The sequence below is a fragment of the Paralichthys olivaceus genome, chromosome 5 (genome assembly GCF_024713975.1).
Source record: "Paralichthys olivaceus isolate ysfri-2021 chromosome 5, ASM2471397v2, whole genome shotgun sequence".
NCBI classification, from domain to species: Eukaryota; Metazoa; Chordata; class Actinopteri; order Pleuronectiformes; family Paralichthyidae; genus Paralichthys; species Paralichthys olivaceus.
Window position 1 is genome coordinate 11543502 of NC_091097.1, and position 10491 is coordinate 11553992.

Sequence of the window (10491 nt, forward strand, 5' to 3'; positions counted from 1 at the left end):
TGCTGATCCTCCCCTTTTCTCTCTCTCTCTGTCAGACGCCACTGACCTTTGTAGCATGAAACAGTCCGCCCAGCAGGTGGGCTCTCCGGCGGTGGTGGGGGGGTCTCAACCTGCTGATTAACAACGCAGGGTTCCTGGCCAAAGGCACCGTGCAGGGAGCGTTCAACACCAATGTCATGAACCCTATGAACATCTTTAAAGTGAAGCCAGAGGAGGAATTCTAATTCTGCATTTTCTTTCAAAATAAAAGCAGGAACATGGGTGGTGCTATTCCACTGCACACTGAAAGTTTTCTGTTCTTCTTGAATCATTGGGAAATAAAGAAACTGTAACTTGCTGGCTTCATCTTACATTCATTAAGGGAAGCTGTCCACCCTTCACCGTTACTCTTTTCATTTTTCCGTCTCCTCCTCTTCCTCTCCTCTTTTCTCAGGAAGGGTTGAACATGCAGACACTTGCATCACAAGAGCTGAAGAAGGATGAGATCCTGTTTTCTGCGCTGCACCCTTAGATGAGTAGAGGTGGGTCAACAAGTTTCCACATGAGCTCACAAGTTTGTCCATGACACCCTCAGTGAAACATTTTGGAGGAAGCAGAAATCAACCGAGTCGTCACTTCATTAACTGAGAAGCACAACATTAACATGTTGCCTGAATTCATGTTTTCACACATGCACGCACACACAGTGGTTGAATGTCTGTGCAGTCACTGTGGGATTTCTGAAAATAGTGAACATGCAGCTGCAGCAGTTATTATCAAATTATTATGAAACCAACACAAACTGAGAATCTGCTCAGTTCTCATGGTGACACATTTTATAGGCTTCGTTCACATTCAAAGACTCTGGTGTTCAATTCACTATTTTTGGCTCAGAGCTGATTTTTTTTTAGATCCACCGACCCAATGAGTCTTTTACCTGATACCAGTCGGAACCACAGAATGTATTTTCATCTCCTTCCATGATGAAATATGAAGCCAGAGTTTGTTTTTGTAGCATCAATCAACTGAGCAAAACCAAACTTACCTCCAATATTCTATTTGAACAAACAGCTAAGCTAAAATGATTTTTTGACTAATTATTTCAGAGCCCATCTGTTATGATCTGCCGACAAATTATCCTCTGGTGTAGACAGCGGATATCCAGGTCAAGACTCCATCTTCTGTTCAGTGCACACAGTTTATTACCCAGCTATATGCTCGTTGTATTTCAGCATTTAGCATGACATTAAAATTCAGGTTTTCACGCCAACTTTTTTTATTTAGGCACTTAAAATAATTTAGCAGTCTTGTATTTCACTGTGCCCAGTCCTGGGTGGTACACCACCTCTCGCCACCTTCAAGTTAATGAGCAGCATGACTGCAGCCTTCAACGCCTCATCATTTCTCACTTTAGAAACTTTTGTTTTCACAAATCAGACACGAATAAAGTATGAAACTGGCTGGAGGTCAGAACTGAAAATATCCAACTGATTCGTTTTGTTTAGTTTCATCATGCAATCAGATCTGAATCTCTTTGTATCCCTTGGATTGTGAATATAATTGTAGAGCCTACAAGCAAAGACTGAACGAACACCAGTGAAATAAACCAGTTATTATTCCGATCACTCTGCTTGTAACGTGCTCATTTTACACACATGCACTGACATCATCTGCCTAAATGATTTGATTTGCACATTCTTACATTTTTAGTACACACTCATCACATCACCACGTCGCGCTGTTCCACACGGCCACTTTGGCGGGGCAAATCTTCAGGGGTTTGGGGTTATTCCCGTCGATGTTGGCGCCAGGGCAGAAGAAGGGAAACATCTTCTCAGTGAAGCAATCTGTGAAGGTGTATATGGGCGTCATGCTGACAGGGTTGGAGAAGGTCACCTCCCCGGAGTCGTAGTCCAGCTGCACCCTCACTCGGGTCAGCTCGCCCTGCAGGTGCAGCGGGGTGCTGGGCCTCGTCATTGCAGCGTACTCGCCCTCGTAGTGCGAGATCATCCAAAAGCCACCCTCGGGACAGCCGGAGATGCGACCCTTCCTGTCGATGGACTCCTTGACAACCCCGAGCATCCAGTCGACTTTGTCTCCTACCTCAACCTCCCAGGCGTGGCGGCCCGAGGTGAAGCCCTCTGAGCCCAGCACGAACACGAAGTGGCCAAATCTTTCGCGGTTGTCCGGCAACTGATTCAGACATCCACTGTTGGTCACGCTGGTCAGGTCTGAGGAGAGGGACAACCAGGAGTAGGCAGTGTTGGGGTCCAGGGTGATGGGTGCTAAAAGGACAAGACAAAGACAGGGGAGGATTTAATGACCGGTTGAATTCCTCTTAAAATTCAAGGTGCGCAAACACAGTTGAGAACTTACTGTAGTGAACCAGCTCCACCATTTTTTCCCACACAATATATTTGAGGGAGCTGACATGTTTGGCCACATTTACAAGAGCGCCGGACACTTTTTCTGGGTCCTTCTGTGGGATCTGTGCTCTGAGAGGACAATGACATTCAGGAGCATAACTAGAAAGCTGAATGTGGTATAAACAAAAACTGTACAAGATTAAGTTTCTCACCTTTTCTTTGTGTTTGTGTAATTCTGAAATCAAAAGCAAACAAAGTATTATAAACACTGCAAGGTCATATGAATTTAGAGAGGTATAAAAATCCTCCCACCTGAAGGAAGAGAGCATCGCTGGACGCGATCTCGTTCTCTATGGCGATGACGGCGTGAGAGAAGGTGAGGATGTCTCTGGTGATGCTGTCGGACTTCCTCTTTACCAGATCTCTCTTCTCCTCATCCTCCTGCTGCAGGGCGGCCAAACGTGCTGCCTCCTCCTTCTGCAGGAATTCGCGGAGCTGCTCAAACTCCTCTTTGATTTGCTTCTCAGTGGCCTGAATCTGCTTCTACAGCAAACAGAGTCAACACAACGTACAGTAAGATTTAGGTGAAAGGATCTATTAGCAGAAATTGAATATAAAATAATCCTAGTAATGTTTTCACTATTGTGTTTCATCTAAATTTACATACTTGTTGTTTTCTTTACCACAGTTTATATTTCAATACTTAATATTTTCATCGAGAGGGTCCTCTCTACAGAACCTCACCACTAGGTGTCACTAAACTCAACACACTGAACCTTTAAAAGAAAAATACAGTAGGAAAAATGTGTCAAACCTTGTTATTTTGGAATTTTGGAAGCAAAAAGTAAATCACAAAAACTGCATCTATGACTACTCTGTCCAGAAACACATTCCCACCCAGACCGAGAAGTGAAAACCATCTTTAAAGAAGACTATGACTTCTACAACACTTCAGCTGACATGTTTACACACCAACAGAGAGTGGCTCGACGTGCGGGCTCCTTGTGTGTTTCGTGGATGTTCTTGTTTATTGATACCTTGATATGAACAGTTGTGTCATCACACTCCTGCTTGGCCTGATACAGGTGACGCAGGTTTTTCTTCAGAGGGATCAGATCCTTCTTCAGCTCGGCCTGCGGGGGTGAGGGGAGGATCATGCAATAAACTTCTGTGGCTGAAAATGAATCAAATCATGAGACTGATCCCTAAATGTTTGTGATGTTCCAGAGACTATGCACAGCTACATAGAAAGGACATTAGGAATAACCATAAGGTATTAAATCCACAAATGCATTGTAATAATGATCAAACCCCTCAGTGCATACCCACCAACAAACTGCAGATAGACAATTGACCTATATTACCTTGAGGTCCTGCGCCCCCTCCTCCAGCGGACACACTCTGTGTCCCTGGTGCTTCTTGGACGTGTGACACACACAGCACAACACCTCATAGTCATCAAGACAGAAGAGCTTGAGAACCTCCCCATGAATGATACACTTCTCCTCCACCATCCCTGCCTCCTCCGGCCCTGTGCCACGGGCCCCCGCCCCACCGGTGGCCGCCCTGCGCTCCTGCTCCCTCAGGAAGGTGTCAGCCACGTTCTTCAGTGCCAGGCTGACAGTGGGCTCCGTCAGAGAGCACTTCCTCCTGCAGACGGGACACTCACGCATGGCCTTCTTCTTGTTCCAGAACTGCTGCAGGCAGGCCCGGCAGAAGCTGTGGCTGCACTTGAGCACCACGGGTTCCTTGAAGATCTCACAGCAAACGGGACAGGACAGCTCCTCCTCCAGCATGGAGCCCGAGCGCGAGCTGACAGCCCGCGGCCGAAGCGACGCAGCCACCTTGGGACTCTGGAGGAAGGAAAGTTTCCCCGGCTGTGAGGAAGCTCGTGGGCGCAACGCCATGGCAGGTTCCTGTGGGTGGGAGGCTCCCCGTTACAGAATGTGAACTCTCTCTGAAGAAGACGTGCCTCTCTCTGGCTGCTGTCCGGAGCGATCTGGACAATTTATTTGCAGCCAGGTTTAAAGATCAACAGCCACTTGAAGAACTGGTTTACTTCAGTTGGAGTAAATACAGGACATGTCGCCACCCCTCAGCTGACAGCCACACAGGGCTCTGTGGAGGAGGGCGGCCTCCAGCTGAGTCAAAACAACATGTGTTGCTTCTCCATAGAATGAACAATAACAAAGCTGCTCTGGTAGTTTTTCTATTTTTGACAAAACAGCAAAGGCAAGAGGTGGGGTAAAGTAAGACACTGGTGATTTTAGAAGGTGAACAGAAACTAGCTGCATCAAACTTACAGATGTATTCTGTGTTGATCCCTTCAGTTCACTTGATTTACATGCAAGGCCTGAGAATGACCCTGCTGAGCATGACCAGCACTATCAGGTTCACCAGGGTGGATCTCATTACATTGCACTGTGACGGCCACTCTAAGTGATTTCTCCGCCTATTTAAATGTCATTCATGTTTCAGGAGGACGAGGTAGTGAGAAGAAACAATCACACCCACGGGGATCGTTTCTGTGAATACGTGAAAACATTCCAGCAGATCACAGCATCAGACAGACAGACGGGTAGAAACAGAACTATCTTGGCGTAGGTAACCTGTGTGATGCCTGAAAGCACTTGCAGCTTTTCTTTTTAGGAAAAGACCAAACAAAGGGAAAACTGCCATGTCAATGTTATTATTGTATTACACTTGGCCAATGACAACAATGTAATACAAAGCCATCGAAATAACATGTTCTTCTCAGTGTTACAGTGTTCTAGTGTCAGTTTCGTTACATAACCCCATTTAGATTTGGATCAACTCTAAAGAATGACACTAAACTTCTAAATAGCTTCATGATTTTGGACATAGTGAAAAGGTTACCACTACAGGTTGTTTTTTAAGACATGTGTTTACCTACACTGAGTCGATGCCACAAGTCACTGCGACACATGGTGGGAGTAGATTGGTATCATCCTGCTCCGACGACGGCAGACTTACATGAAATTGTATTAAGTTAGGGGGAAAAAAATAAAAAGGCAATTTGTACTTCACAGATCAATTTTCTTTCTTTCTTTAAATACAACAACTCTCAATCTCTTCTATAATACTGCTCTCTATAATGCTTCAAAATAAAGTAGGAACACACCATCAAATTCTTCATGTTACACTTGCTTTAAAATAGACGTCACATCACTTTATATAAAAACACTAGCTATAAAAAAAAATAATGAGTCAACAAAATCCACAAACCTGGAAACTAGTCTGCTTCTCATTCCCACATAATCACCTTCAACCACAGGTTCATTAACACTGATTCTCTTTAACACTGTCAAACGTATAAAAGTAAGACTGGAATATGCTGCTGTCTCCACAGTTAACACACGTCAACGCACAGCACAGCATGGAGTGATCCTTTAAGTCAGGAGCTACAGTTTACTACCACCCTTCTGCAACCACATTTTTTACTTGAAAAATAAAAGACAAAAGATAAAAACAGCAGAATTCGTGATGACGGTCAAAGTGTAACAGCACATGCTTGTAAAACGGATCCATAACAGGAACATCGAGCGGTTCAACACGACACTGTACTGTAGCTGAGGGAGGCCGACGTACTGTGCAATAACTGTGCCGCCCCACCGAGTGGGTACAGTGCAATCTCCGTTCACTTCTACTGTTGGTTTACAGTGCAGTACAATGGAAAAAAAAACATCACATTTATATTTTTACCATGTATCAAATATCTACTTTGTGTTAGCCGTTGCTTTTTCCCCCCCATGTTAGAGACGTGTGCTGTACTTGTTCCACTGCCAGCAACTACAACAATGACATGCAGGTTCATGTGATGCGGGCAAAGGGAATGCTCATCAACGTGCTTGTAGTTTTTTGGATAAAGCCGGAAGACATATAAAAGCACTTGGGAAGTCATAGCAGTCACCCTCTCCCTTTAACTGGCGTCATCCTCTTCTGTCAAGGAAGAGTCTCCCAAAAAGGGTGCACACTAAATTAAAAATAGTAGGAGTATACACTGGAATAAAAACAAAACGTGTGACGGTAGTGTTGCGTTTCTTAGTAGTGCTGCATGTTGTGGGCGTCACGTTCACAGAGGTCGTTCTGCCTCCATTAGTCTCTGTGGTCACACCCGTCCGACCTTAGCGTCTCCGATGGCGCCCCAAACGTCGAAAACAAATTCGTCTGGGAAGGCGAAGTCACCCAGGGTTTCATCTAACGCCTCGGCAAATTCATCAGGGTTCTTTTTGTCCTTTCCCAGTTCCACCATGGTCGCCGCTGAGGAGACAGAGAGGGGTCAGAGAACAGACAGACACACACACAGAGAGAGAGAGAGAGAGAGAGAGAGAGAGAGAGAGAGAGAGAGAGAGAGAGAGAGAGAGAGAGAGAGAGAGAGAGAAAACATGCTTACCCAGCTCGCTGTCTCTGATGCCCATGTAGCTCTCAAGCAGGTCGTCCACCTTCTCAATGGCCTTTTCCTCAAATGCAGAAGGCTGTACGGAAAAAAATACAACACACAAACTTAGGCAATTCCACAAAAAGAGATTTTCTAAAGGAGTACAGAAACTTGTTATTAGTAGAGGAGATGCTGTTAACACACGAACCAATTCCTCCACGGTAGCTGGACCTTTAGATCGCAGCCGCAGAGTTCCCCTGCCAGTCCCAAGCTGGACCCCCGATGCCGACCTGGACCCTCCAGAGCGCTGGCTGATCATATCTATACAAAACAATTGAACATCCCAACAACACGTATTTAAGAACAGGTTCAATTATAGAGTTTTTGTTAATATTTTTAAGACTTTTAAGGCTAAAATTGAGATAGTTATTTTCTTTACTTTGTAGGACCCTGCGGAAACCCTATAAAACTGCTTCCTTCTTTATTTCCAGTACCAAAACATCTCATACAGTTTATTTGCTCAGACTCAAGGGGCACTGAACTGACTTAATATTCAGTAACATGCTTACTATGAGCAGCAAAGGCACCAATTTCATTAAATCAGGCTTTTATCGCTTCATTTTCTGCAATATGTTTTTAGATTATAAGTTATACATTTAAGAGCTGCACTGAGAAAAACATTGAGGATTCAAAGACATTAAATGACGCTGTGAGAACTAAATTTTAATACTGCTTTCATGGCCGCAAGCATGACAGTAATATTTGCTATAAGTGGATTGTAAGATGACAGCAGTAACTCAGAATGACTGTTTCTGTGCAGATGAGGCCCTGACAATGGTTGAGGAGCACATTGTGATGCCGCACAACTACACTGACTAACAAATGTCATAATTAAACCTGAATCTCCAATGAGTCCCTATTTCTTCCTCCCACACGTACCAAAGGCCTTGAGAGGCTCCACCAGCTTGATGGTGAAATCCTTTCCTTTGGGCAGCTCCTTCAGCATCTTGGCCACCTCGTAGTGTCGACAGCCAATCAGGCGATGGCCGTTGATCGACTCGATCATGTCGCCCACATTGATGACCTGGATCTGGTGGATGATGCTCCCCTCACGGATTCTCTGAAAATGGAAAATAGCAAATGGATACCATCCATTTTGTTGTGTTCTTGTAAATAAAAGACATTCATTCTCATTTCACGAGCAGCAGTTGTTTATATTCTTAGTTTCAGGTCCCCGGGGATACTTGAATCAATAGAGATCAATCCTCTCAGACAGTTCAATGGTCCTCACCTTGATGAAAGCGTAGCCAGCTCCATTATCAGTGATCGTCAACCCTAGTGCATCCTCCCCTTTGAACACCTCTATTTCCTTCTTCTGGCCTTTAATGTGGGCAAAAATAAAGTCCTCCAGTCCGATCTGACCTCCCAAGAGTTTATCCATGTCCACTTTGTGAGTGTTTAGTGTGCAAAACATAACCTGTGGAGGGAGACGAAAAACAAATAACAGATTTATCATGATGCTTTGGTCCATGAAATGTGGAAATGTTTTGTCCAACACTCAAAGATTTTTGAGAGATTTATTATTTCATTTAAACCCTAGTCACCAGACCGACTTACCTCCACCGGTGGTATCCCGAAGGCCTCACCAATCTTGGCGTACAGCTCCCGTACATTGCTGAAGCCCTCGATGCGGCCTGTGGGGCTGCCGTGGGCGAGCTGTGTGTGGAAGATGAGGCGAGGTCGCATGCTGCTGGGAGGAGGAGGCAGACCTTCAGAGGTGGCACCTTCTCCCAGCCCGATAACACCCCCATCCAGGCCGTCCATACCTGGCACATTGAGGCCCGCGCGGATGGGCTCCGCTTCCTCGTTCTCGACCAGCGGGGACGCCTTCTTCCTTCTTCCCAGACCCAGAGGCATAGTAGTTCTACAGGGGGGAGCAGAGGGAGGTGGAGGAGAGGAGACTGCTCTGGGGGAGTTATGCTCTGATCCAGGCAAACATAAACCTGTTCAGCCAAATCAGCTGCAGGGTCTGTTGGGTGTTTGCGTCACAGCTGGGGTATGGTATGGTCCTCCAGACCAGCTAAAGAGCTGTCGTAACCAGGCACTGTATGGATTTACACATGAGCTCATCAGAGCAGCTCACATAGCTGGGTCTGTCAGGACCAGCACGCTGCAGAGGGAGGTGTTCAGCTGTAACACAAAAACACAACATTTAAAAAAAGCACTGACATCTCTGGGATTGTACCAGAACCCACTGCGCCACCTCAGATGACTGTACCATCCCTCTCCCATTAAACAAACACACAGTTCGCTCTGTCAGCATGGCTCTACCTCAACATTGCACCATGCTAACGTTAGCTGCTAGCTCTGAGACACATCTCTCACTTCTAGCAACACAAACGCTCAACTCTCTCCTGTAGCCATGCAGCGACTCGGCATTTAGCCGCTAACAAGAAAAGCTAACTCGGCGTGTGTCGATCCCTCTGGGGAGAAGTAGTAAGTGCCCTTTACTATTCCTGGCGTTGATTAGCTAGATGAACCGTCACGGGTGTAAACATGGGGCCAGGCCGGTGGTTCTTACCCGGAGCAAGAGTTTCAGCCAACTGTCGTTAGCTAGCCTCCTCCTGTTAGCTTAGCCTGCTAACGGTGCAGCTGGGAGTTATGGTACCGGGCAGACAAAGTCCAGCGTCCTCTCCTGCTGGTGTCCGGACAGGGTGGGGGGTCCCGGGGCAGGTTGTGAGGTGGGATCAGTGGGAGCTGTGGATGTGTGTGTGTGTGTGTGTGTGTCGGTATGTGGAGCGACATTAGCCTCCTGTCCGCCCAGCACGGGTGGAACACGACGGACGCCTTCACGGTCCCCCGTAAACCCCAACTTCCCCTTGGAACGATCGCTCTGAGAAGTACAACAAATATCCAGTTCAGTAAAAAAGCAGTAAAACTACTCTTTGGAAATGCTCCATTACAAGGGAAAGCCCTGCAGTCACAATGTTACTCAAGTTAAAGTATTGTTACCTGAATCAAAAGTCCTACAGGTTACTTTAAAGGATCATTGTGTAGAATTTAGTGACATCTAGTGGTGAAGTTGCATATAACAGCTGAATACCCCTCACCTCACCCTCCCCTTCCAAACAGGTCAGAGAACCTGTGGTAGCTTCAGTTGTCATAAAAACTCAAAAGATGTTTAGTGTGTCCAGTCTGGGCCACTGTAAAAAACATGGCAGTTGTTTTAATCAATAATTCAATTTGCTATTTTAATTAAGTTTTTGATTTGTGTTGCAAAAGTAAAAATATGGCCCTTGTGACTGTCTGTACTTTATATCACTATATTATTACTGCAGATGCATCTTCTAGTGTTGTAGGTGTATTTCAAATGAGGCTGAAATTAATGATTATTCTCATGATCATTTAATCTCCTGGCTTTTTTTCTCAGTTCATCAAGTTTCTATATATTTATCTAAAAAAAAACTGTCCATTGAAATGATCCAACTTGAAAGTGATTAAAAAGACATAGGCTTTAAATAATTGAAGGAAAAGCAGAACACGTGAGAAGCCGGACCAATGAAATGTTTTATATTTTTCCAATGAAAACAACTTGGACAGTTTAATCAGCAAAAATAACAATAACAATTTATCAGATAAGTATACAGAATCAAAAATTTAAAATAAGCAGTGGAGTAATGATATCTAGGTGACATGGAAATACTCAAATCTGTCCTTTTTTTGTTGAGTTACATTTTAATTTCTGCA

The 10491-nt window shown here is 45.0% G+C and overlaps 2 protein-coding genes across 3 annotated transcripts; both read right to left on the reverse strand.

Moving 5' to 3' along the window:
- Positions 1-1231: 1231 nt before the first annotated feature.
- On the reverse strand, positions 1232-4398 carry LOC109634254 (E3 ubiquitin-protein ligase TRIM39-like). Its single transcript, XM_020094620.2, has 6 exons — positions 3710-4398; positions 3383-3478; positions 2658-2888; positions 2558-2580; positions 2356-2474; positions 1232-2264 (listed from the first exon to the last, which is right to left on the reverse strand). Exons 1-6 carry the CDS (start codon positions 4250-4252, stop codon positions 1705-1707), a joined length of 1572 nt encoding a protein of 523 aa, XP_019950179.1. The 5' UTR covers positions 4253-4398; the 3' UTR covers positions 1232-1704.
- A 620-nt stretch (positions 4399-5018) lies between these two features.
- On the reverse strand, positions 5019-9804 carry gipc1 (GIPC PDZ domain containing family, member 1). Of its 2 annotated transcripts, XM_069524755.1 has the most exons (8): positions 9757-9804; positions 9326-9637; positions 8362-8934; positions 8036-8221; positions 7684-7864; positions 6953-7065; positions 6760-6841; positions 5019-6626 (listed from the first exon to the last, which is right to left on the reverse strand). In XM_069524755.1, exons 3-8 carry the CDS (start codon positions 8659-8661, stop codon positions 6475-6477), a joined length of 1014 nt encoding a protein of 337 aa, XP_069380856.1. In that variant the 5' UTR covers positions 8662-8934; positions 9326-9637; positions 9757-9804; the 3' UTR covers positions 5019-6474. The 2 variants fall into 2 exon arrangements, with proteins under 2 accessions (XP_069380856.1, XP_019950180.1); XM_020094621.2 differs by lacking the exon at positions 9757-9804 and having other exon boundaries at positions 9326-9738.
- Positions 9805-10491: the final 687 nt, after the last annotated feature.

Excerpts from the sequence above, each read along its gene's own strand:
- gipc1 (XM_069524755.1), bottom strand. The coding sequence starts at position 8,661 with ATGCCTCTGGGTCTGGGAAGAAGGAAGAAGGCGTCCCCGCTGGTCGAG. Across the intron at positions 7,865-8,035 it reads CTGGCTACGCTTTCATCAAG|AGAATCCGTGAGGGGAGCAT; the intron begins GTGAGGACCATT and ends TTCCATTTTCAG. Across the intron at positions 7,066-7,683 it reads GGAGCCTCTCAAGGCCTTTG|ATATGATCAGCCAGCGCTCT; the intron begins GTACGTGTGGGA and ends TGTTTTGTATAG.
- LOC109634254 (XM_020094620.2), bottom strand. The coding sequence starts at position 4,252 with ATGGCGTTGCGCCCACGAGCTTCCTCACAGCCGGGGAAACTTTCCTTC. Across the intron at positions 2,889-3,382 it reads ACACAACTGTTCATATCAAG|AAGCAGATTCAGGCCACTGA; the intron begins GTATCAATAAAC and ends TGTTTGCTGTAG. Across the intron at positions 2,581-2,657 it reads GCGATGCTCTCTTCCTTCAG|AATTACACAAACACAAAGAA; the intron begins GTGGGAGGATTT and ends TTTTGATTTCAG.